At 47.9% G+C, this 25834-nt stretch overlaps 1 protein-coding gene across 9 annotated transcripts in view; it reads left to right on the top strand.

Annotated features, from left to right (window-relative positions):
- Positions 1–387: 387 nt before the first annotated feature.
- The window catches only part of ATP11C (ATPase phospholipid transporting 11C (ATP11C blood group)), a 58369-nt gene continuing 32922 nt past the window's right edge, over positions 388–25834 (top strand). For all 9 annotated transcript variants that reach the window (XR_015259809.1, XM_086756785.1, XM_086756784.1 and 6 more), the window contains exons 1-5: positions 388–516; positions 18657–18776; positions 20528–20617; positions 24566–24646; positions 25643–25750. Coding sequence is in view for 8 of the 9 variants with exons in the window: in XM_086756785.1 (XP_086612911.1) it covers positions 490–516; positions 18657–18776; positions 20528–20617; positions 24566–24646; positions 25643–25750 (426 nt within the window). In the remaining variant the exon portion in view is untranslated. The remainder of the gene's footprint in view (positions 517–18656; positions 18777–20527; positions 20618–24565; positions 24647–25642; positions 25751–25834) is intronic.

The raw sequence follows: 25834 nt of genomic DNA, 5'->3' as shown, positions 1-25834 counted from the left end.
GGGAGGGCCCTGCCATGGGGGGCAGAGGTCCCACATTAAACATGACGTTGTGCCCCATCCAAGCATGGCTGCAGTGAGGGGGGACAGAACGGTTCTAGCCCCATGGCTTGGGGAGGCTGTGGGGGACAACGCTTCTCTCAAGCCCCTGCTGTGGCAGTTTATTTCTAACCGAGCTTCGGGCCAGCCCCTGGGCCGCGGGCTCTGGCCCTCGGGCCGGTTTTCCTCCCCGTCCCCGCAGGCCCCTCCCGGGCGGGGAGGGGGGGGTGCGGTGGGCCGGCCCATTCCCGGCACTACAGCTCCCAGGCTGCTCCGGGGCAGCCGGTTCCCGCCTCCCGGGCGGCGGCGGGACAAAAGCGGGGGAAGCGCGGGCGGGCGGGCCGAGGCGGGCCGGGCCCCGCGGCGGGGATGGTGCGGGGCCGGCGGGCGGCCTAGGAGCGGGGCCGGGCCGGGCGATGCGGCGGTGAGGGCGGCGGGGCCGGGAGCGCCGCCATGCTCCGCCGCAGCCTCAGCCGCCTGGTGAGTGCGGGGCCGGGGAAAAGTTCATCTTTATTATTATTATTATTATTTTCCGTTTATTTGGCTTGTTTTTCCGGGAGGGGTGGGTGTCGCACGCGGGGAGGGGGGCGGGGGTCGCGGCCCCTTTCCTTCCGAAACCGCTGGGGCAGGGCCCAGCTCGCGCTGCGGCTCTTCACGAGAAGTTCATTTTGCTGGGAGAGCCCAAACCTTTTTTTTTTTTTTTTTTTTTCCCTCGCTCCTCTCTCTTTCTCTCCCCCTCCCTCCTTCTCCCCCAAAACCTAGAGGAGGGGGTTTTTCAGCCCCTGAAGCACGCACCCCAGATCGCCCGGGTATAGGCCAGGCGAGGTGCGGGGCAGCTGTCAGGGTGCTGCCCGCCGCCTTTCCACCCGCTTCTCTCCCCCAAATACGTTAAAAAACCCTCCCGGTGCCACATAAGCTACTTAGAGATTTCACCGTGACCTCATCGCTTGGCCTGAGCTCTGTAATTACTCTTTTTTTTTTTTTTTTCCTTCCCTTTTCCATAGCATGTGTGGTAAAATCAGTGTTTTAACATCATTTCGGGAGCTTCTGTTTATTCAGCAGTGTCATTTATTGCACGGTTAACAAAGTTCCTCGAGTTTAAAGAGCAGGCGTGTGTGCGTGGTGCAGCCTATACACCCTGGCAGGCTCAGGAGCTGTTTCCTGGGGCGCCTTGCACCTCTCGGCACCCGCGTACCTGCCAGAATAACGGGCTCTGCCTGCGGCTGCCCGCAAGGCCAGAAGCACTGGGAGATGTATTTTCATACTCGCTTTTGGTTTCCAGCAAGCCGTTTGTGCCAGATTTCCAAGCTTTCAGCACAAGGGGCTCTAATCTCCTTTCTAAGGCTGGAGGTAGCTCTGCAGCGGTTCTGGGGCGGGGGGGAGGGGTGTTAATTTTCCCATTTGTAGGTTGTATTTGTGTTACTGGCTTTGAGTTTGCCCTGTAGAGAACACGCCTCCTGACACTATTGTTTTGCGGCCACAGGGACAAACATATCAGATCTAATCACAGCGCCCTGAGTTTCTGACTTTGATGACTTTGACTTTAGCTCTACCTTGTGTTACGTGCTTTCTACCCCGCCCTTGCAGGAGGCTTTTTCTGAGTCTGGAGGCATTTGGGGTATGAAGCATCTCCACTGAGTTCAGCTAAAAGCCTTTTCAGGTGTCTGCCTCCCGTGAGTGGGTACCCAGGGGGTGCCTGGCTGGACTCCGACTCCAGCATCCTCCTCATGCGTGAAGCTTGACGCCTGTACTGCCCGCTGGTCGCACACCAGCTCCGTGCCACCTCTTGCAGTCCCTCAGCCTGAGGAGGGGACATGTACCACTGCTGGGGCGTGATGGCCACCTGAGCGGAGAATAAACTGTCCTGAGCACTGAACCCAGATGTTTCTAACTGGTTTGTTCAGAGCTAAACTGTTGCAGCATGTGTTTGGAAGGTCAGAGGCAGTTTTCTGGTTAGAGGAACAGCTCTACTCGGGGACCAGGGCATCTGCAGCATTTTTGATGGTTTTTAGACTTTTATTTTCTATCTACTGGCTTTGTAAGCAGCATCTGAGCTGCAATGAGCTGTGTGTGTTATCAAGCTGGTGCAGCTGGCATGGTTTCCCCCACCCTTGGGCAGATAGCAGCTCCTGCCATGCTGCTGCAGCTCTGCCCTGTCCCCAGGGTCTCCCGGGAGGTTTGGGTCTGTCCCTGCTCCTGCTCTGTGGGAGGAGAGGACAGCCCACGGCGATCTCCACAGAGGTATCCCCAAGCTGCTGTCTTGCCCTCAGTCCCATATGGGTAGCACACGGCTTCAAGCGATGCTTGACTTGTGGCAGTGGCATTGCAGAAAATTCACTGCAGTTATTAAAGGCTGCAGATTATCTGACACTTAAGATCCTGTAGGGCTACTCAGACAAATGTTGTCACCTCTCCACTGCGTAGTCTCTGCCAGAGGCTCATAAATACCAACGGATATTAAAAATCCTGTTTTCAGATGTATTTCACAGCTTAGGCACAATGAATGTGCCTTGCCCTATCAACATGACTGTTATGTGGCTCTGTTTCTCACTCCTATAAACTTTTTTTTTGTCCTGGATAGGGTATGAAACGAGCTGGTAAAAATAGTGAGAAGGGCAGAGTGTTGTGTGTGGGTCTGCTTTGCTACCCTGGGGTACAGACTGATGTTCTCTGCAGAAACAAATTGGATTTTGAACTTCAATTTACACCGCTGAAATCATCCCTGCTGAAAGAAGAGTGGGGCCGGGATCGCTGCAGGGAGGCAGGATTGAATTGCCACGGCTAATCCACTTTCAGGAGATACTGTCAACTTGAAATATAACTTTAATTCTTTTTTGGAAACAGATTCTGGCACTGGAGTCTTATTTTTAGTCGTATGCCACTTGAACGGCTGTTGTGGGAAGGATGCAGGAGTAGAATGGGGAATTGTGTTGGTGACCAGGGAGGGTTTGGGTCCGTCTGCTTGTGCTGGGCTCCTCGCAGGAGTGGGGCGAGCACTGCCCGCTTCCATACTGGCTTTGCAGATGCCTGGGAAGCACCAGTCCCTGTGCTGGGCATCAAAGACAATGTGCTTTTTTTCCTTAATTACTTTTCCTGAGTTCTTCCGAAGCACGCAGACAGCCGTACCTCTGGGCCGCGGCTAGACACCACAGCTCTGCCAGTGCTGCGAGGCTGGGGCTGGTTCAGGCTGTTGTAAGAAATGCAGAAAGAAAAGTTAGTGATGCTTTTATTTAAGGCCAGCCTGGAAGCAAGCCCCAACAGCTATCACCCTGCTCATGGCACAGGAAGGCTAGGGGTGGTAGCACCCTGGGACGCTCTCCCTCCTCTCGGGGTGCCCAGTGCTGGCTGACCTCGTGAGCTGGTGCTTGCCTGTCACAGCATTCCTGTGTGGATCTCTTTCCTCTGCGGTTAGTGCAAGTCCTCGCTCTGGTATTTTCCTACGCCTGTTTAAAATCCAAGATAAGTAAGAAAATAACAAACAATCTGTAGTTGGGAGCAAAATTCTTTTGTCTTGTGTGTTTGTGCAGTGTCTAACAACAGGACCTTAGTTGTGTTATTCCCCTTTAATTAAATACCTCAGGGTCTGATCCTCTTTGCAGCCCATGCCCTGGTAAATCCTGGTTGTTCATCAAGTTCTGAAGAGCTGCTGGCTCTGAAGAACATTTTCTTGATGTTGGAGGAAAGGAGATGCCTCTTAGATGGGCATGCAGTGCTTGTCCCTGGTCTAGACCCGTGCTGTGACTCGGGGCCTTTGGCTTCTTATAGGCTGGTAATGATGTTCCCTTGCTGGTCTTCTCCTGGGGTCTCCATCCATCTCTGCGGCGCAGCTGGCAGTGATGGGGGTACCCCCAGGTTGATTATGGGGCTGCGTGGGGTCCCCTGCCATCTGTTGCCTTCCTCTCCCTGGGACTTGTCAGCTCCCCCGGGTCAGGACCTGCCCCTTGGTGTCCCTCCCGGCACACCTTGGGCTTGCCCACCTCACAGCAGAGGGAGGGTAAGGAAAGCAAAGCCAGTTTGCTTTGTGCAGCCCTAAAACCAAGGAGCTGCCTTTGTAACTGACTGTTACTCTGAATTTGCATGCTTGGTGCTGCTTTTGCGTGGGGCTTTTCCATCTGGGGCTCATTTTATCTGATGAAAAAAAATTGTGTGCAAACTGTCATGAGGCAGGGTTGCAGGGGACAGGCACTCGAGGCTGAGCTTTAATGTCACCTGTGACTTGTCACCTCTGCAGGGGCTGCCCCAGGCAGGCTCCCTGGGCACTGCTTCGCCGCTTGCTTTGCAGCCCTGGCTGTGCCCACCGTGCTGCTGGTGTTCTGCCAACAGCAGGGAAAGGTTTCGCTCGTTAAAGTGCTTGTGAGTGTCACAAATTTCCTTTCCAAATCCTTATTCTTCCCGAAGTGGCGAGGGGACGGATCCTGTCCCTGCGGGTGAGGGCTCACACACACACGAGTGGTGCCTGGTGTGGGATTCAGGTCTCTATTTGGGCACTGCTGTAGTTTTGCGAAGCCCCTTTAGATTTTTTGGAGGTCGAATATCACCCCACATGCCCCTGGTCCCAAACACCAGAGGGGGAAGGCTGGTGGTGCTGAGGAGCGGGGATCTGGGTCAGGATGCCCCACCGCGGGCAGAGCCATCAGCAGGACCAGCATGCGGTGGTTTGCACCCTTGTGTCCCCAAAGCTCTGCCTGGCCCCGCTGGGGAGAAACAGAGGCAGGAGGAAGGCCTTGAGGAAGGCATGTGTTGACTCAAGAGGCGTGTGCTGGGGGTTGGGGAGATGATTTGAGCCTGGGAAGAAACGGGACAGGCGGTGATGCTGAGCCATGCTGAGCCAGTGTCCTGCCTGGCACTCTTCAGGAAAATACCCCTATTGAGATCTATTCAAATGGCAGAAAATGAGAAACAGCTAAAATTCACTTTTTAGATGGGAAATAAATTCCCCGTGCCTGCGGTTGGCAATGGGCAGAGGCGAGTGAGCAGCACAGGGGCTGCCCACCACTGGCTGCTGCCCACCCAGATCCTGCCTAGCTTGGGGCGATGCTGGAGTACGTCTTGTGGAGGATGCTGATTTACACTCTCATTTTTAGTTTTTGCAGCAAATGTGTAATAAAGTCTATTTTTGGACACAGAGCACATCTGCGATTTTCTTTCATGCTAGGTTTTTTTTTTTTTGAAAGTGTGAACCAAACATTACAGTGTGTGATTGCAGTCCCTATTCTAATAACAAAGAGCAGCATAGGTAGGAGTTGGAAGCCTTGAGAATTGCTTTTTTTTCCCCCCAATCCAACCATGTTAATACCTTGGGAGTGAAGCTGCATGTCAAATACCTTGTACCCAACTGCCAGCTTCCGCAAGAAGTGTTTTGCTTTCATTACGTGACAAAAACCTGTAAGCAGCAAAGGTTGGGGCTGGGGTGTCTCTGTGACACTGGGTGGCACTTCTGCGTGGAGAAATCCCGCACTTCAAAAGAGCTTGGATTTTAATGAAGCCACTTGAATTTTTCACGAGCGTTGCTGGAATTTGTTTTGTAGCATGTATTTAACGTGACAATGGCATTTCATGTGCTCAGGGCTGGTTCCCCTATAGCAGCCGCAGGGCAGCTCATGCTTGACCAGACAGAGGACAACGGAGGCTCAAAGTGGGAATCTGGAGCTGCAAAAGGCTCTGCCCCGGGGCTCCAATCGCTTATTGATGACCATACCCTGCAAAATGGGGACACAAGAGTTTCTCAAATTCCCTGGAAAATGAGGACACAGGAGTTTCTCAAATTCCGCAACCGTTTCTGTTTAATGTTGCAAAGCAGTCCTCTGACCGAAGCCTAATAATGTTTCCAGAGTTAACTCAGCCATTTGGCTAAAATTAAATAAAAATCGAACAAAAAAATCCCCCGGCCTCCGACAAGCAGCTGCACAGAAAGCAGTGCAGTTAAAGTTTGAAGAGGTTAGAAATCGCTATACGGAGGGACTGGAAAGCACCAGTCAAACGTTAATGATAGTGTTGCCAGTTAAATCTGCGGTGTGCAGAAACTTTTCTGTGGGGAGTTGCATGTGTCTTGAGGCTGTGTTTTATTCTTCACTTGAAACCATTTTGTCTCTGGTTGGTATTTTGCTAAGAATAATAATGATTGGGCTGTGTGTGGAAGGTTCGGAGCTGAACTGAGTGAGTTGCAGCTGAAGGCATGGCAATTTGCTTTTAACAATAAAAGTTGTAAAAGCAAACAGGCCATCTATTAATAGCAAGCTTTTCAGCTTTGCCTTTAATTTCATCCTGTTGGCTTTGGTTTATGCACTTCCTTTCCGATTAAAACTGCTGCTCTCTGGCTGTAACTGTTGATGTCCTCTCTGTGGGAGAGGAATGGGTTTGGGTTTTTTTTTGTGTGCTAGTTAAACGCAAAAGCAAAGCTGATGGAGAGTGTCAGCCAGAAGAAACCTCCACACCAAAATGAGTTGTTTTTCTACCAGTGACCGTGTTTCTAGCAACAGAGGTTGGGTCCCTGGGGGCTACCCATGCTTGCATCTCTTATCTGCAGCGGTGTGCAACTGAAAAAACAGCCTTTAGCTGCCGATTCTTTGGGGTGTGGGGCTCTGTGTCCCCTTAGGGGACTTGAACCCACTGTCCTTCTGAGGAAATGCAAGGGTGTCTGACTGGGGGGACATCCCTTGTGACACCTCCCGCCAAGATTTGCCTGCCAGAGGAGCTGGCATCGTAGTGAGCAGGGGTAAGGGAGCCACTGAGCTGCTTGGCTTGACTGGGTTGTCTGGGAAGTGTGGATTTTCCAAGAAGCTTGGACACGAGGTGGCTGAGTGCGCTATTAACCCATTTGCCTTTCCCCAGAGACATTTGCTTGGGGGATTTTTCAAGGGAGTTTCCTGTATTTAGCTGTGTGTAGGAAGTGGGTGCCGGAGGGCAGCGCGGAGGTTTTCCTACATGGGCTGCTTCAGTGGCCTTCTGCCCAAGGGTCCCCCGGGTTCCCCGCCGAGCCTTGCCCGGGGGAAGTGGGCTGCAGCTCTTGCCCTCTGCCTGGACAGGCTATCCCAAGGTGATCTTAGAAAATACCTTACCTACAGGTTGAGACTGAAATCTACTTCTTGTTGTTCATCTCAGAAATATTTACGTGCTTGCTGAGGTCTGCTGTTGGGAAGGATGGGCTGTTTTTGCCAAGCAGGTTTTGCCGGTGCTGTACGCAGGGTGTTGTGGACTTCACCTGCCTGTGCTCTCCTCAGCCAGCGGACCTGCGTCCAGACCTGGGCTTTGAGCTCTGCAGATGATGCAGACCACGGCATGGGAGCTGGGAGAACCCTGCTGCTCATCTGCAGCCTCTGCCTCCCTTCCCCAGCTCCCTCAACTCTTGCAAGTAGACGCTATCTGTTTGGTTTTTTTTTTTTTTGCCTATTTTAATTGCCAAGCAATATTGAGGTTCAACGTTTTTTGGTGTTTTCTCTTATTCCCCCAGAGATTTGCAGCTTTCTCTAACTTGCGGGGACTGTGCAGATGCAGGGCTGATCCCTGGTACCTCGAGGTGCTGAGCTGTGGCTGTTTGCTGCCCACTGGTGATTCACCGCTGCCACTCAGGACCCTCACGCCGCTGGGTTGTTGTTAGCAGTGAGCACTGTGTGAAGGACGCGTCGGTGATGCGTGCTGCGCTCAGACACAACTTGCCTTTAGGGACATCGTGCCAGTCGGAAAGTGTGTCCTACCCATTGGAAATGGGTAATAAGAACACTGCTGCTCACGTTGCTGATGATTGTATGCCTTTTTTGTTTTTTGGTTTTTTTTTTTAATTATTATATAATAATCTCTCACCTGTAGTTTGTTCTCCTGGGACTTCCTGCACCCTTTCCACAGGCTGACTGTATGTCCACAAAGCAGCCCCGGCTGCTTTTGGTGTAACCATCGCGCTGCGCTTTGCTAAATTCATTTGGATTATCCACCATCTGACCAGCGAGCTGTTCACTGGTGTTTGCCTGAATTGGTTAACGTTTGATTTGGGCAGTCAGTATTTTGCATTTTGTAATAAACTTGACTCCAGGCCTTGTGCGTGGAGCTGTTATGTGGATCACCGTCACCCTTTCGTGTTAGGAGAGCAATGCCAGCACTGTCTGTACACCGCAGGGGATGGGCAGTAAGTGGCAAGCTGTTTTAAAGCTTACTTTACTAACTTGTAGCCTGGGGAAACAGTGAAACTGTCCTGTTTTAAAAGGACTCCCTCAGCCTTTGCCCTTGCCTGGATCCAGCCTGGCAGCAGCACGGCTGCTGGGTCAGGAAAAGCCTGTTCTGCCCGGAGCCTACAGCAATTTCAATTGTATATATGCATTAAATATACATATGTACAATATACAGACATTAAATATGAATGTATGCAATATATATGGATGCATTAAATACATATATTTATTTTCACTTAAGGGCTCTTTCTCCGGCTCAGCCAAAACCCAGGGAGCAGCCAGCCAGTGGCTGGCACAAGGTGCCCCTTCCGTGGCTGCATTTGGATATTGAGCTGTGCGCCCGCAGGTAGGGCAGTGAGGAGAGGAGCTGGTCATTACACTATCAAGGAGCTTGCTGGTGGAAGGGAAACAGTCCTGGGCTGTGCTTTTCCTCCCCTCCATCCTTTTTTCATGCTCTTGTAGGGGTGCTGCTCAGAACCAATACTCTGTAAAAATCTTTTTTAGCTCTTTGCACAATTCCTTCTGCATGAGATTTGTAGTATGTCTGTCTCAGGCACCTGTTGCATCTTGCTGACTCCAGTAATTTTTCCCAAAACTTTAGTCATTTTGTTTGAGATAGAATTCCAACCGAAGCCAATTTGGTCTAAAAGTATGCCTGCTCTTGACATCCAGCTGTAATTGATAGCGTTTGTAGTTCAGAGACATTTGTCCTGTTCTCCTTAATGAAAGCTTAATGCACTTATTTTTGATCCGGCTCTTTGCAAAGGGCTTTTTGTTTTCTTCCTGCAGCAGGAGGGGTGTCATAGCCCGGTATTTTGGGAGCAAGTCGGGCTCATTATTTTTGTTCACAACTTGAACAAGGTTCCTGTTATCCTCTTTTGTGGCCTTGGATGAGCAGTGCTTTGCTGTGGGCTTCTTGCTCTGCGAGTTCAGGAGGATTTTGCAGGATGGAAGGGCCCTTGGTCTAGCTCCAGCCTTGCTTTCATAGGGTGCGAAGTGGAGGGCTTGGTAATTTCTAGCTGTGTATTTTCAAAGACCCAACAAGCAGTATTTAGGTCTGGCCTATCTAAAGTATGCTGTATACACTTAGTGAAATCTTATGAGACTACTAAAGTGGAAAACAGAGGCAACACTGACTTGATAGATGTAATTTGTTTGCAGTATTGTGGCACATGCACTGATTTGCAAAATAGAGTGATTCTTTTTTCTTGTACAGTAAAGGATCTGGAAAAGCTGAGTAAGATGTGCAACAGGCAAGACTAGGCAATTTGAAGCATTTCTTTGGTATTGCAATCCAAGATCTCTTCAGCGGTAATAAAAATTAAGTACTGCTAGACTGCAGCGATGCTGTGCTCCATTGCCCGAGTCTCAATTGGCTTAGGAGGGGAAAAAAACCAAAAATCTCACTGCTGGGAAATTAAATGTAGGAAAAAAAAATCCACTTTGTGAGCAGCCCTGCCATCTTTTATTATGATTTCTGCGTAATTCCTCCCCAGTGTCCGCATAAAGCCAAGCAGCTGCTGCCTGTAGGAACCAGGGATGATGTGAGCTTCTGAGCGCTGCTGGGGGGGTTTGGGCTGCACTGGGGGCAGCCACTCAGCAGCAGCTCTGCTCGTACAGGGGCTGCAAAGCCAAGCTTAAAATGCAATATTGATTTTTTTTTTTATTATTGGTTTTTGTTTGTTTGTTTTTTTTTACTCATGGGGTGGAGTTTTGCGTGCCAGTTTTGTTCACTCTGAGTTGTGGAAGGTTTTTATTCTTTCCCTCCACCTTCCTTCCAGCTCACCTCTTCTTATAAATATTTGCTCAGGGAGTGAACCCAGTAAAATTAGCTGTGATGCCCAGAGGGCTGTCGTCCTTCTATCAGCCAAATTAATGCTGTGGAATACAGAATTTCCGCAGGGCGGTTTCTTCCAGTACAGTTGAATGGATGGAAGTGGGATTTTCCACTTGAGAAGTCCCATTCCGGTAAGTGCAGGGTGGGAAGATCAGATGCACAGAGAGAGGAAACCTGGAGTGAAGGAGCTTTTTTTGATAACTGTGAGAGCAGGAAGGCCCTTATCCCAGTGCCTGTCTAGGGAAAGCTACTGGTGGGGTGGGATGGGGACAGCTGTGAGTCATCTCCCAGGATGCTGCCTTGTTCTCCTGCACAGGACGGGCTCGCTTCTGCAGCTGATTTTGCCGGGATGGACCACACCGAAACCCCTCGAGCACCGAGCCCGGCATCCCCGGGCCAGCTCAGACGCTGTGGATAAGCGGATTTCCATCCCAGTGCAAAACCCGGCTGCTGTGCAGCTGGCGTGGCTCGGTGCGGGTGCTCGGTCAGCCCTGGGCGCTGTGTGCTTTGCTGCAGTTATGTTGCCCAGCCTGGCAGGAACAGAAGCCAAAAGGATTTCCTGAAGATAAACAATTCTAGGCCGCATGGTGAGGGTTTCTCTCCTGACTGGGTTGATTGCACTGATCCAGTATCCCAGTGTAACTGCCTGCAGCCCCAAGGATAAATCTTTTTGTTACTGTGGTATCTGGAGAAGAAAATACTTCAGATTGGGTCTGGGGTGTGTGGAGCCAATTTTGCCATGGAGCAAGGGATGAAGTAGGTGATTTCTCCCTCTCTTTCCCCTTTTATTTCCTGCTACTTCTGTGGAAATGTTTCTCTGCAGTGCAGCAAGGGGAGGGTTAGAAAATCACAGCTTTTACTTTTTTGATGTTGAAAAACTTAATCTGAACCAGTGTGAGGGAGCAGCATGGGGGTCTGGGACCTCAGGTACCCATTGCAGGGGGCTGGGGTCACCCCGTGATGCCATATGGGGCTTGGTCACCCCTCGCAGCCTGGACCTACCCTCCCAGTAGCTGCGGTGTGGGAAACGCAGGGGGCTCCCTGGGGAAGAGCTTGACCTGGGCGAGTGCGGGCTGGGCAGACCTGGGTCCCAGCCCTTGCTTTTGGGTTGCTGCAGTGATGTGCACACCCTGGCAGGGGGGTCTGCAGCCTCTGCCCCCGATGGGTGGGCAGCTGGGTGGGCTCGCTTCCCGGAGGAAAGGGAGGAAAACTACTCTGGGAAATGGGCTGTTTGCTGGCTGGCTCCAGAATGCTGGGAAAACTTTAAAAGGGGCAAAACGTCTGTAGGTGGCAGAGGTCAGAGCGACATCTGACCAAGCTGGTCATAATGTAGTATTTAGGTTTTTTTTGTTTCCATAACTGAAGAGCTCAGGCTTTTGGAGGACCAGAAAGCAACGGAAAAACCAACAAATTATAGCTCTGCTGGCTGATGCAAGCGCTGACAATTGCAAACTTGGAGGTTTTGTTCCAGTTTGCTTTCACTTTAATTTTTGCCAGGCTAAATCTCGGCTCTGAAGAGCTCGCTGCCCTGCTGAAATAGCTGCCGATGAGCAGACATATGTGCACAGCTTGAGCCGGGGGAAGGAGGGAGGAAGAGGTTTGAAGATGGGAAGACCTCGTTGTATTTGCTTTGTGACCTCTGCAAAACATTTGGGCTCTTATTCAAAGTCTTTTTTTTATTTTTTTTCTGTTCTGGAGTTTGAATTGTTCCTATGAGCCTGAATTTGATATGCTGGCAGCATGCTGGTCGAACTTTTCAGTTGGGCTGCCAAAAATAAAAATATGCTGCCTGCATTGCAAGATGAGCGGAGGTTTTATAACCTCAACTGCCAACAGGGCAGGGAAAAAGAGATGAGATCCTGAAAACTTCCAAAGGTCGGTGGTTATTGTTTGAACAGGAGCAACAGATTTTCCACAAAAGAGCAGCACTGAAGCAACGCTGTCCCAATCGATATCTGCTGGCTTCAGTCTGGATTTGGCTTTCTGCATTACGTGTGAACCTGACTTCCTGCAAAGCACTGCTGAACTGAAGCTGTGATTAGGGATGATGTGGCATATTTGCTGGGAAGATGCAGTACGGCGTGATTTGGGGGTAGGCTGCCTCTGAATGGAAAAAGAGAAACACACAACCAAACAAACCAAACCCCACGCTAAAAAAACTCTTTTCGACTGTCGCCCTTGTGTGCAGTGCTCCTTGAGTCTGGGAGAGGGCTGGACCCTCCTGTAAATTTATTATCTGAGGAGAAAAGCTCTTATTTCCTCTCCCCACCCTTCTTAAATCTTTCAAGTAGCCCTTTCCCCTGTTCTCCCCGCCCTGCCGTGTCTCTCTCTGTTTCATCGGTGGCTTTATTGGCTAAGACACTTTTCCAGGAAACTCAGCCTCCTTGGGCTCTGCCATTCTCCAGCCCGTCGTCCTCGGTGAAGGTGACTTTCCAGCAAGCCCATATGGTGAGGCAGCCTGTCCTGGGGACAGAGGGGATATGGGGATGGGCTCTGGACACACCTCAACTTGCATTAAGGGTGGTGCGATCTGGGTCAATGATGCTCTGCTAGGGCACATCATCTGCCGCTTTGTCATCCCTAACGGGGACCAGGAATGAGGTCTCATGTTGACCGTGGGTTAAAAAAAAAAGTATTGGTCCTTTTCCCGTGGCTCCTCTTTTGCTCTTGGTGGTTGTTCTGCTTGATCTGGGGGCTTGTGTGGTTACCCCCTGCTTGCCCCCTCACAGCGGCTGGAGCTGGCTTGCCCCCGGCGGTCAGTCCTCGGTGGACCTATTCTCTGCTTGAAATATCAGTAGGAGCTTCAGCCTCAACATAGGAGAAGGGATACTGGTTTAAATGTCAACCTTTTGCTTTTCCAAGGTACCAACCTTCCCTCTTTCACTTAGGGATGAACAAGGAAAGTCCCCTCTGGTGGGAAAGGAGCTCGGAGCTGTGCTACCTACAGCTCTTTCTCTTGGACCTGTGGGCTCTTAGTAAAATGCGATGTTGGATTTTTTTTTTTCCCAGAGGACTGTGCGTGTTATCGACCCTTTCCCACAGGCGTAGGGGAGAGCGGCAGGGTTGATCTCGACTGATGGATTTCTCTCTCTAAATCAGGAGATCAGCCTGAAAAATGTGGCCCGTTTGGGTAAGCATAGGCTGAGCTGCTGAATTATTAAGGGTTTTCTCAAAGCATTGCTTGTACTTGCATGGAAATGACTAAGGACAAAGAGTAACAGAAAAATTGGCAAGAAGAATTTCAGTTAAAAATATATCCGTTGGGCAAGGAGGTTGGTGTGCTGAGCGATTCTGAGACTGCCGGACGGTTTGGGGAGGTTATGGTAAATTTGAGGAGGCTTTTTAAAATTGTGGATGTGTTTTTACTTCTTCTGGGGCTGAACGAAAAGGGAGCTGGAACAGGCTGTTTTGGGAGGTGGTGTTATTTTTGCAGGCTTTTTTTGTAAATCAGGTCGTCTTCTCTAGTACTTTTATGATAACTGGAACAATACAGGAGTGATTAGACTTTAAACTGTTCATGAGATCTAAGCCAAGTAACGTGATTTAATCTTTCTTCTGCATATATTTAATATAGGCTGTGATTTCATTCAAATGTTTGAGCTTTGTACTTGTAGTGTATAATTATCTCTGGTTTTAGCAGATGATTTTTTTTAAATGCCTGTGGTTTTTAGTAGATCTTTTTGTCTCTGAGTTATTTGTGTTTACTTTGTGGCTTGAAGATATCTTCAGCAAACATGAAAGGAGTTCCTATTGATTAGTTAGTTCTGGTTTAGGTGCTTTCTGAAATTATAGTAAATCAAATGATGGGGTTTTCTTGGCCACTATTTTTTTCTGGCAATGGGGCCAGCAGGTAGCACAGACACTTGTTTTCCGTGTGGGGGATAGAAGTAAACACTGTGCTTTGCAGGTGCCCTAGAAATAACCCACTTAGGGTGGCTCCTCGTCCACAGCAGCTGCAGAGCACGGGTTCACCTCTCCTGTTGAACTCAGTCTAACTCCATTAATTTTTACCCAGGCTTGCTAATTTTTACCTAAGTTTTTTAACTTTTATCAAGTGCCAGCCCGGGTCCTTTATGTGGCATTGTGATGGATTCCCAGAAATTTGGGAGGGTGGGTGAAAGAGGAGCCTCTCTAGGAGGCAGGTGGGAGCTGTTGTGCTGGGCCAGGACACCTTTGTGGGAGAAGGGCACGGATGGAAAGGGAAAGAGGCAGAAAGGGAGGCTTGCCCAAACTCAGGCGAAGAATTTGGGGAGCGATGTGGGCTGCAAATATAATTCTACCATCTCTATGTAATGCTCCAACAGCTTCAAGTTGTAAATGGTACTGGGTTATTAGTTGTGTCCATGGACGTTTTTAGACCTGATCCGATTCCTTCAAATTGTACCTGTTCCTAACTCCTCAAAGCAAAGTTTGTAGCAAAATGCCAGGCCTCAGCTGACCTTCCTTGGGCATGTTGATGTGTGTAGATGGGCTTTTAGAATTTGGACAACGTAAGAAAATAGCCATTTTCCTTAATGCCTTCTTTCAGAACTGCTGCTTCTGGCAATAAGGAGGCTTTGTACAAAGCTGAAAGTACAGGAAGGTTGAGTTACAACAAAATGTTTAACAGAAATATGTTCTGTGTCTGAATTTCTCCATGGCATGAGGAAGGCCATACTGCAGCAGCAGCACTTTGCCCTGCCGTGTGTGCAGCAGAGTGCGCGTGTCCGCATCGGTGGTGCCGATGCCGTGATTTATTACTGCAGCCTGGATGCCTGGTCCTGCCGGAGGTGGGAAGCAAAGACAGATAGCAAGCTGCCAACTCAGAAAGATGTTCCTGGCAAAACAGCTTCGCTAGCCTCATCTTTATCTCCTGTGATTTGTGTTTGACTCTCTGGCTCTTGTCTTCCAGCTGAGCTCCTTCAGGAGAAATCTCATTTGGATGCCCTGCTGAGGGGTTGGCTCACTGATGGGCTTGGTTAGACTCTGGGGACGTGGAGCGGGAGCCCTGAACTGAAGCTTGAAATGTTGCAGGAGAGACCTGCATCTTTGGGGCTGGTCTTGAAGTGATGCAAAAAAAGTGGCTCTTCTCAAAAACAGGTCCTTCTCTCCCTCCTCTTGATTCCCAGGATGTGTGGTGTCCCCCAGAGTGCTGCTTTGTGTCTGCTGGCTACTGGGAGCTCTTCTGGGTTGCTAGGGCATGGTACGGCAGCCTGGCACCGCTGATCCCTACGGATAACTCTGGTTCTCCCAGGACTCCTGCAAATGCCACACCTCAGGCAGAGAGAGGTGATAAAGTGCTTATGCGGAGGACGCAATTGTTTATTTTCTTAAATAATCCTTTTGGCATGCCCGGCTCTAAACAGCAGAAGAAACTCTGGCTTTTGCTTGCACCCGCTGGCTCCTGCGCCCTGTAGCGCGGGCTTTATAAAACCCCACCAGGCAACGAGGCAGCGTTTGAATTGTATCCAAGTAAAATTTTCTTTTTATTTTGTCATCAGAATTAAAATTTTTCATGAAAGGTGGGTGGGAAAAGTTGTCTAAATCCTCTCCCTGCTAATCTGCATATTTTATAATTTTCCCAAAAGCCTGGCAGTCAGTCCCTAAATCTCCTCTTAAGTCTCCGTTGAGAGCCGTTATTAAGATTTAGCAATCTATTAGCAACCCGGCGAGCCGTTTGAGGTGGGCTTGTCAAAATAAGAGCTTTTCATTGCTGAGCTGAGCCAATGCCTCTTGCTGTGGGCGTCATCGTTGTGTGCGCTCGCTTTCTGAGAGGTGAAAAAAAATTGAGATGTGGCTTGGAGCCTTGCGGCTGCTCGCGTGGCTGCGTGATAGTGTGACACCGAGGGGTGGCCGAAGGAACGGGAAATGAAACGCCGGGAGCGGTGGGAGTCTGGTTAGACCGCAGAGCAAAGACTTCTCCCTGTGTCGCCACTGCAGAGGGCTCTGGTGCATCGTGGAGGAGGTTGCCATCATCTTTGTAGGAGATGCTTCAAATAAATAACTGAAGGGAGGTGAGGGGTGGAAGCCTGTCTAGGAGTTGGTGGTGATAATTTGGTGGGGCTCGGTCAGCTAACACAGCACACCTGAGGCCTCGCATGCTCCATGCTCCAGGTTTTCCGTGGCTAACTACGGATAGTCTCGAGTAACTGCTTGTGTATATTTTTCCAGGAGTGTTTTAGCTAAAGCTTTGTTGTTTCTATGCCAAAGTGTGTGTTTGGCAAGCCCTCCTCCACTCCTTCCCACCGCTCAGCCGGCAGCCAGCGTGGGCAGGGGAGGCTCTTATTTCCTCCTTGCGCTGGAGGGATGCTCGCCAGGCACATGTCCGGCTCCAGCTCCTGCCCAGGGACACGATGGGGACTTCAGGCTTGGGGACAGTCTGTCTCTGCTCCCCGGCACTGCCGTGACGTGGATGAATGGCTCTGCCTCTCAGAGTTTGAGGACAGCACACCAACTCAGGTTTAGGCATGGTGTAAAAACACTTTATTTAATTAAAGATGTTGCAGATATGGGTGGAGAGCAGGGGGAAGGAAGAGCTGCCGCTCCTTTTGGGCAGACTCTGCCCCTGGTGCAGCAGGATCCATTCAAATGCTGCTGCTCCAGGGCAGGAATAGGGTTGGCTTTGATTTTTGTGTTTTAATTTTTTTTTTTTTTTTTTTTTTTTACACTTTTCCCAAGTAACAGTTAATCCTGGACCTTGCTATCTCAGCATGGTTGATTGGAACTTGACAAGCTGCCTGTGGTGGGCCCTTGAGACAACCAGGATGCTGAGCTGGACCCCAGGCATGCCCAGGAGCATCTGCCTGCAGCAGGCTGAGCCCATGTCGGGCAGCTGACGTGGGATAGGGGTTTGGCATTTTTGGCACCTGTCCTGGTGGGGTTTCAAAGTAAACAAGCTGTAGGGTTGAGGATTAGTAAGACTAAGTGGAGTATGAACAGTATCCGCTCATGTTTTAGCAGCCCTACCACCTGCTAATGCCCTTGAACCATGAATAGTGACAAATGTCTTTCGTGCTCATGTTTTAAAATCCAAAATCTTAACTCTAAGAAACCCTTAGCCTGGCCTAAGACAACTCTTTTTTCTCTTCCCCCCCGCCCCCCAACTCCATCTGCTCTTAGTTGGTGTTTTAAATTCGCTTTTTGATTTCAAGTTCAACCTTGCAAAATGCATTCTGGTGCCATCCAGGTCTCCTCCCTCAACTGCAAGCATCTGTGGCAGGGACACTTTGTGATGTGCAGGATGGAACCTGGACAGAACAAAAAGCCAGTTTTTAAACTGTTCCACAGTTTTTTGTTTTCTTTTGAAAATAGACTTCTGATCCGCCGGGAACCTTGTGTGTGCTGGGCAGCCTGGAGCTGGAAGCTGATGGAAAGGGAGCCTGTGGTGTTGCCCCACCTGCCTGAGAGCCTTCCCCAGGGCTGCAGGTGCTTCAGGGACCTGCGTTGCCTCTGCCTTGTCACGAGTTTGCAGTGTTTTTAAAAGAATTTATAGAAAGTTGGAAATTCAATATTGAAGAGTTCCATTTAAGTAAAAGAGCATGGTTACTTTCAGTATATTCAGATACCTTGTTTACTAAGTGTTATTTTGATTTGCTCTCCCTTGGAGTGGGAGGATCTCTCTTTAGTCTGCCAGGTGCCATGACCTCCCCTGGGAAGCCTGCAAGGGCTGTGGGGATGGCGGGGTCTCCGCTAGAGCCCTGCGTTGCTGGTGCGAGTATCTCTCGTGGCTTTGCGCAAAGGATGCTCTCCTCCCATGGAGCTGCTCTGCTTCTCCGCTGTTTGAGTTTCTTCTGCTGCAATTCCCCTCATCCTTCCCGTGGCTGCTCTGGGACAGAGGGGCTGTCTGACACCAGATTATCACTCACTTGTGACATCTCATTCTGCTTTGAAATAAAACCCCAGCAAGACAAGCTAGCATCCCTAGCACCCCACTAGGGATGTTTGAGGAGTTTGTGGTGTGAAACTGTCTGCTTCATTATTTCTGTTTTTTATCTGAGATTGTAAAATAGCAGAAGTGTACTTTATTTTTTTTTTTTTTTTAAAGCAAAATCCCAAGTCTGCATGTGCTGGTGTGGTGGTGGTGAGACGTTTTGGGTGCACTTGAGGGTTTGACAGGAGAGCAAGTGTGAAGGAGGGTGCGGTTTCCATCGTCCTCCATGGGGTCCTGGGGTAAAGCCTGGAGCTGCTGTAGGAACCCAAGGCTGAATGACTCCCCAGGTTGGGACTAGGAAGAGATATGTAGAAGATAAATTATATTCCTAATGACATGAAGTGTGTGATAAATATATGTTCTCCTTCAAGAAGGAAAAACTGCCTGGCAGGTGGGCACAGGCTGCAAACACAGGAGCCCAGTGGACATGAGCGATGACCTGCCCCAGTGGGGCGTAGGATGGGCTGTGGTCCTGGGGAGTCGATGGCTGAGCAGCGGTGGGGACCCTGGGCTGCCTTGGTTTTGCTAAATGACCTTAAGTGCACCTCTTTGTTCTCTGCTTTTGATGGGACAGAGAAGTGAATTTTTGAGGTTCCAGCTGCCTTATTTCCAATGAACAGCACAGTACATTCAGAAACTGGAAGCTATGAATGCAAATATTCAGCTTTTTGAGCTAGGAGATAATTTTTCCCTTTCCTGGTTGCCCCAACAGTGTGCTGGGGAAGAGAAGCGAGTCGGTACGCGCACCGTGGTGGTTGGACACCGTCCGGTTTCAGAAACAGATGCGTATGTGGCACAGAAGTTCTGCGACAACAGGATTGTCTCCTCCAAGGTGAGCTTACTGCATTTGTCCAGGTGCATTGTGCGCATGTATTCACTCTGCTCGTGTGTTCACCCTGATTTTGTTTGATGGTTATTTTTGAAATTGAGAAATGCTGAATTCCTCAAGGATGGATGTAAAGATCCCTTTGCAAGTGAAGCAGCCTGATACATAACTTACACCACAGCTCCAATCTCTCTGTTAGTCTTTTTTTTCCTCCTATCAATCCTTTCTTTTGGGCTAGATGAGACCAAAGCACACAGGCACGTTGGTTTTGTGGGACTTTTTTTATTTGGTGGGTTTTGATTTGATTTGTGGGTTTTCTGGTTTTGGTTTTTTTTAATGTTTTCTGACATTCCCTTTGGAAAGAAAGGACAGGTTAAGTGTAACAACAACAACTCAGATTTGCAAAATGTAGTTGGAATTATTTTATAAATGAACAGAAAAATAAATTTCCCCTATATTTTGTTGTTGTTGTTCCATGGGTTTTTTCTCTCTTGAGACAGGATGAAAATAACCATGCTCTGTTTATCCATTTGGATGAAAGGGGAAATGTTCATACGATATTAATGCAGCTTTTGTTTATGGTGGAAAACTGTGATGACACCCATCTGCCTTCTGCTTAGCTTTTTTCCATGACATTCATGAAGCTATTTCAAAAGATTTGAAGCCAATTTGAGTAAAATATCAAACAAGTGGCATCCAATATTGTCAACACAGCTGGATACATACTACATTGCTTAGGATTCATGGTGCTCATCATATAGTTAGGCTTCAGTTTTACTGTACTGTAAGGGGTATTTTTCTCTCCTTTTTATTATTTTTTTTTTTGGTACAGCACAGATCTTATTTGTTTTTATGTCTCTGAGCTGTCTGAGTTTATACTGGGGAAAAGTTTTAAGGCTAACCGTATTTAACTCGTGTAACATTCCCATTGACATTTATCTGGCATGCTAAGAGCCATGGAGTCTCCTTTCCAGACCAGTCTCTTTTTATAATTAAGTGGACATCGGTCTTGAGACTTCACTGCTTATTGTTCTTTGCTGATTCCAGGCAGACTGAAAGATCAAATATTAGACCCATTATTTTCCATGTTCTTAAATTCCACGTGTTTTCCAAAGCAAATGATTCAACAGCCTTCTTAAAATATAATGAAGCACAACCTAATAACAAATTTGTATGGGGAACATGGCTTTTTTTTTAACAGAACAGCAACTCTCAGGTGGTTTTTGGAATTTGGGGAAAAAAAAAACCCAACCTCTCTGCACTGTGCATTACCTCTTCATTAAATCATGTCTCTCCAAGTGCCTATTTAGAAGTTGTTTGCTGAAATGGATCCTGTTGTTTTTATGTCCTTTTCCCCTTCACTGCCTCCAACTGTGTGGTTTGGGTTATTCTGACAAAAGAGAAACAGTTGCCTACTTTAAAGCAAAGAAACAAAAACCCTCGTGTAACTGTGAGATACTTCCAACTGTTCGATGAACCAGTGGAGAGAGTCAGAGCCGGAAGCCGAAGCAGGAGCTCAGTGGCATCTCAGCATCCAGCTGCATCGCGCTCTTGATTTTAAAGCAGGGCCCTGGACCTTTGCCTGGAGCGTGCCAAGGCTGCTCAAACAGCTCGCTGCAGTGTTCCTTGCTGGGTTAAAGGGAAAACAGGGAAAACTCCATTCCTATTTTGTGCAGATAACTTCCCATTTTGTAGCCAAAGTCTCTAGTGAGCCCCATGTCTTGGTCTGTTTGTGAGCCTCCCCTCTCTCCCTGCAGTACACCCTCTGGAACTTCCTCCCGAAGAACCTTTTTGAGCAGTTTAGAAGAATTGCCAACTTCTACTTCCTCATCATCTTCCTTGTGCAGGTAAGAGCCTTGATGCCAAGGGCGGGTTTTATTTACGTATTGATGGTAATCACAACTTGAACAAGACTTGAGGTTCAAAACTGACTCTGGTGCTTATAAGTGGTTTGTTTGTTTGTTTGTTTTTAATTGGAAGCCATGTTATCTGGCACACCATCCAAGGCACAACAACAACTAAAATATTTGACCCTGTCTGAGATGATGTTTGAATGACTGCTGAAACAGTTAAAAAGACATCTTAACTCTTTAACTGCTAAGATCAGCCAACTGGTGAAAATACATTTGATGCTACAGAATTAAGATCTATTTTTTTTGTCATCTTTATTCTGCTGCATAACTATGTATTTTCCCAAGTTAATATGGTATTTATACATCATAGTTACAGTGAGTTTCAAGGCAAGCAGGAGAGATAGGCTGTACTCTGTAAAATTCAGAAAATGCATAGCATGACCTTTGGGAATGTGAAGCTTCAGGAAACTGCTCTGCACAGACAAAATAGCAAATTTTATACACAGACAAACCTCTTCTGCTCTGCTTTGTGGCTTTAGTTAAGGGACAAATCCTGAGCAAAACTGAATACTCATTTTCTGTTCTGTCAACCAAGAAAAGCAGGCTGTCAAAATGTATTGGGGTGAAGAGAGTTTTGGAGAATCACCACAGTGCATTTACTCACCTTTTAAATCCTGTACTCAGGCCTGGGGCTCGGCAGACAACCTGCTCTAAGGCTGAAAATAGGCATCAAAAATTCTGCCCCAGCAAATAAAATGGCAGCTACTGGAAAGAGCCCGCTGTTCGATGGCTGCTCTGGGGTTTTGGTGATTCAGGTCTGGGGTATCACTCTCTTCTAGACTGCGTGTTTAAAAGATGAGCACGTAAAATGTTTTATCCTTACGGTAGAGAGTTATGGCTTATAGTCACTTTGATGGCTGCTGCAGAAACGGGGGATCCCAAGATAGCAGCTGTGGATGGCTCCTCCTGGCAGTGTTACGTGAAAGGCCAATTTACCTCGACATCAGCTGGCTCGCCTCCATCTCTTCGTTTTGCTGGCATTGCTCTATTTTGTCAGACTGAATTTGTAATTTGCCTTGAACTGAAGCGATGCCCTGGGGTTGGGATGTCCTTTTTGTGTAGTTGGCCACTTAGTAATTTGATATTACGTTTTATCTGTGACCCTCTGGCCATGAAGAACATGGGATGTTCTTGATTATACTTACAGAACCAGTTGCAGTTTAGCTGCTTACCTCTTTTAGGCACAGGTGTATACAGGCAGCAGAAGAGCCTGGCTATTTCTCCTTATTTTTATTTTGTGAGCATCTCTAAAATGAGGAAGCAACCCTCATGCTTTATTAGAGAAAAAAACAAACCAAACTGAACAAAACTCAGTCTGACAGCACTACTAATACACTTGCTGCGGTATAGAGTAACCGACTGCCCCGGGCACTTGTTGTTCTGGAGACATCACTTGCCTTAAAAAAGCACTCAGGGCCAATCCATTCATTTAAAATACCAAGGGTTATACCTTGATAAATGGCATCTGTAGCTTAAATGTTGATGCTTATCTTTAAATTACTTTAAATTAATGGAATTGCCCTACGTGCTCCGTGAGGATTGAAGTATAACCACGCTTAGGGAATTGCCTGGTGCTTCTGCTCTACCTGTTACTGAAGCCCTTTATCAAAATGTCTGTTGCTCTGTGACTCCAAATTCAGCTCTTGTTTGAAAGAGAGAAAGTACATGCGTTAAACATAAAACACCTATTAGTGCACTTACAAGGATACAAATTGCTGTTCCTTTGGTTCATTATTGCAACACTCAAAGGAAACTGCGAGTAAACTCCTGGTGGAAACAACTGGCCTGAAGTAAGTGTAGTCCAAGTGTGTTTGTAGGCAGACCAAGGTGACAGCAGTAAGCTAATTCAGGAGGTGCCAGGAATGAAAAATGTCCCTTTTGATTGATGGAGGTGATTTCTGGACTGTGGTCTTCAGTCTTCTAAACAATGGGTTAGGAAGAAACTATTAAGTAACAGGAGGATTTTGTCACTTTTAAGTGGATCCAAGTTAAGCTGTTGAAGTCCTAAACCAACTCAAAAATAGCTTCTAAGGAGTTTGCCTTTGATGTTCTGGCTCGTTGCTCATGTGTCCTTCGGCTTTCCACCAGCTGTGAAGGGGGAAGAGCAGTATCCAGCCAAGTACGTACAACCACATCTTGTCCCATGCAGGAAACTCTCCCACTGGGCAGCAGGAGGTCCTCTCCCTTGCTCTTCTCAGCTAAAAGCCAGAGTTCCTTTTGCATTCAATCCAGGATCCCAGTTTTTGCAAGATAACTTTTGGCTGACTGACCTGAACTTCAATGATGCCACCCTAGTGAATGGCCAACACGTGGGCTGTGTGTGATGTATCTGTGCAACACTTGGCCCCATCCTCGCTCAAGGGTGTTCCTCCAAAGTCTGGTATCTACCAGGCTTGCTGTTTATAAACGTTTTGCACCCACTTGAGTGAGCTAGGGCTTTGCGTTCCTGGAAACATTAGTTGTGTTTATCTTGGTTTACCCTCACACTACCTAACTCATACCACTTCCCTGGCTGCTTCTTGTGGCGTATCTCTTCCACTTCAAAATCTTCTGACTCTTCTCTCTTTAGGTCCAGTAGTGCAGGGTAATATTGCACTGTACAGCATTTAATGGAGTTAAAAAATTTCCACATAGCTTCCTCCCCGCCGATAAGAGCAGTCCTGTCCTTAACACAGCATTTTACAGGCAGCCTAAAACAATAAATATACAGATGCTGCTGTTTGCGGGCGTGCCAGGGAAGCACAAACAAGTGGATGGAGACAAAGTCTCTTTGTGTGGACACAGAGCCTTTCTGCTGAGCTTCCCTGTCCCTTTCATCACAGCCCTCACCATCTGCCTCTCGTGCTCCCATCATCCCCGGGGACAGCAGGAAAAGTGGCCAATTTTGTGTGCCCTGGTTTGGAAGGTGAGGCAAGGGTGCAGCTTGTCTTCCTCTTAACGTTATTCCCTCCCAGTTACGAACCTGTTCTGCCGTTCTTACCCTTTGGCTGAGTTATGATACAGTCAGAAGAAGCAGCAGTTTGTCGCAGCCCAAAGGTTTAATTAATGATGAAGGGGCTTGGTCTTTGCCGTGGGGTTGGCTCAAGCGCCACACCGAGCTGCAGAAGGATACAGCTATCCACCCCAAAGCCCTCGTGTGGTCGCTGTGCTTAAATCATGCTCTGAACCCCAAATATGAGAGCTTAAAGGCAAAGTGTGCATTTCTGTTTTACTTAAATATTCATGTTCCATTCTGCAATGTATTTCATAGGTAATTTGGGCTGATGCATGTTATTTTTAACCCCTGAGTGTCAGTGGTTCAAGACAACTGTTACTGTCCTCCCTCTCATAACCAGCTGTGTTTTAGGGTTCAGATGTGTCCCATCTTCACTGCCAAAGAGGAGAAACGGCCCTCCTGTGGCTCAGTGAGAAATGAGGGTGCTTTTCACTTCGTGCATTGCTGCTGCCACTGCCCCATCCTCCTTCCCTGCCTCAATCCTCTCCAGCACACCCAGTGATGGGAACAGACTTCTTGGCATCCACACTTCGAGTAGTTACGTTTATATATCCCATCCCCAGCAGCCCATTCATCCAGGCTTTTGTTTCCCACTAGGGCAAGATCAAATTTAGGTTTTAAGGTACTTCCAATAGCCTTTTTCCCACCTGAGGACATCCCATAGTCTTCAGGAGGAGGTACTGTAGTCTTCTAATGAGGGAGGAGAGCACTCCTGGGGATGCCTGTGCTGATCCTTCTCATGTGCCCCTTCCTTCCCTTCCTCCTCTGCTGGACTGTGATTTACCCTCAGTGAGATGAACACCTTTTTTCCCCCATTACCAGTGTTGTTTTTTTTTTTCTGCTACCTGAAAACAAATTGTCAACCAATTTTTTTTTTCTCTCTGCAGGTGATAGTGGACACTCCAACCAGCCCAGTGACCAGCGGCCTCCCGCTCTTCTTTGTCATCACTGTCACAGCTATCAAACAGGTACAAGTGTCATTGTGGGGAGAGGAAGATGCTCTTTGGGACGTGTGACAGAGAAAATTATGAGTATGTATTTGAATATAGCCAGAAGTCGGGAAAATGAGCTGGTAGGTTTGGTGAACCCTTCTCAGAAGGTCAGACACATATACTGGTGCTTTTCAAGAGAGGCTGCATGTTGAGTGTGGTTATTGGTGTCTCTCTTGTTTTGGCAATTAAAACATCTCTATGTGTACAGCTGTAAGCAGACCATGAGGGTCAGTAAAGGTTACTGCTGTAGTTCTGGCTTGAATTTTTCTTCTCTTTTTAGAAATGCTCTCCGAGTCTTTGCAGGATGCAGAGACGTGCTCCAAATATAGCCTGCACTATGTTGGTAAATGGAAAGGACAGGTTCTGTTCAACCAGTCAGCTAGTCCCAAAAATACGTAGCCCTTGTCTTCTTGCGATGTTAAGCCCTTTTCCTCTCATCGTATGCACGTGTGCCATTTAAAATTTCTTCTACAGAGGACTGAATAATAAAAGAAGTTTCTTCTGCTGCAGCCAGAAAAGGAGAGCTGGAGTAAAATCCATCCACTTCAAATCTGAATGTTTTATTCTTTCAGTGAGGATTGAAGAGGAAGAGTCTTGTCCTGCGTTACCATAGGAAAGAGTCGCAGGGTGCTAAGTGTGTTATTCGTATCATCAGCCTGTTCTTGCCAACACCGAGAATAATAGAAACATGTTACAGTAATTTAGCTGCTCGTTGCATGTGCTGCATATAGATGATTTTTGTGTGTTATTTTAATCTGTTCTGAATCTGTCAAATATGCATATGAAGTTTTTAAAATAAATTGATTTAGTCTGAGTTACTCTGGTTGATGTTTTGTCAAGCATGAAGGAGGTCTGAGGACTGTTTAATTTATTCATTTTTTTAATCTCTCCCCCTCTCCGTCCCCACTCATCCTCTTTTGTTAGTTAACTTGCTTTGTTACGAGTTTGTGTTGCCGGTGTTTGTGTGCCTAGGGATACGAGGACTGGCTGAGGCACAGAGCTGACAACGAAGTGAACAAAAGCAATGTCTTCATTGTGGAAAATGCAAAGCAAGTGCAGAAAGAGAGTGAAAAAATCAAGGTAACTGTTAACAGAGAACTCGCGTGTGGTTATCCTTGAAGCTGATGGGAACATGAGGGGGTGTGGTAGGGAGGTGAGGGCAGG

The sequence above is a fragment of the Chlamydotis macqueenii genome, chromosome 11 (genome assembly GCF_036417535.1).
Source record: "Chlamydotis macqueenii isolate bChlMac1 chromosome 11, bChlMac1.mat, whole genome shotgun sequence".
Lineage (NCBI taxonomy): Eukaryota > Metazoa > Chordata > Aves > Otidiformes > Otididae > Chlamydotis > Chlamydotis macqueenii.
This window is presented reverse-complemented; position numbering and strand designations above follow the sequence as displayed.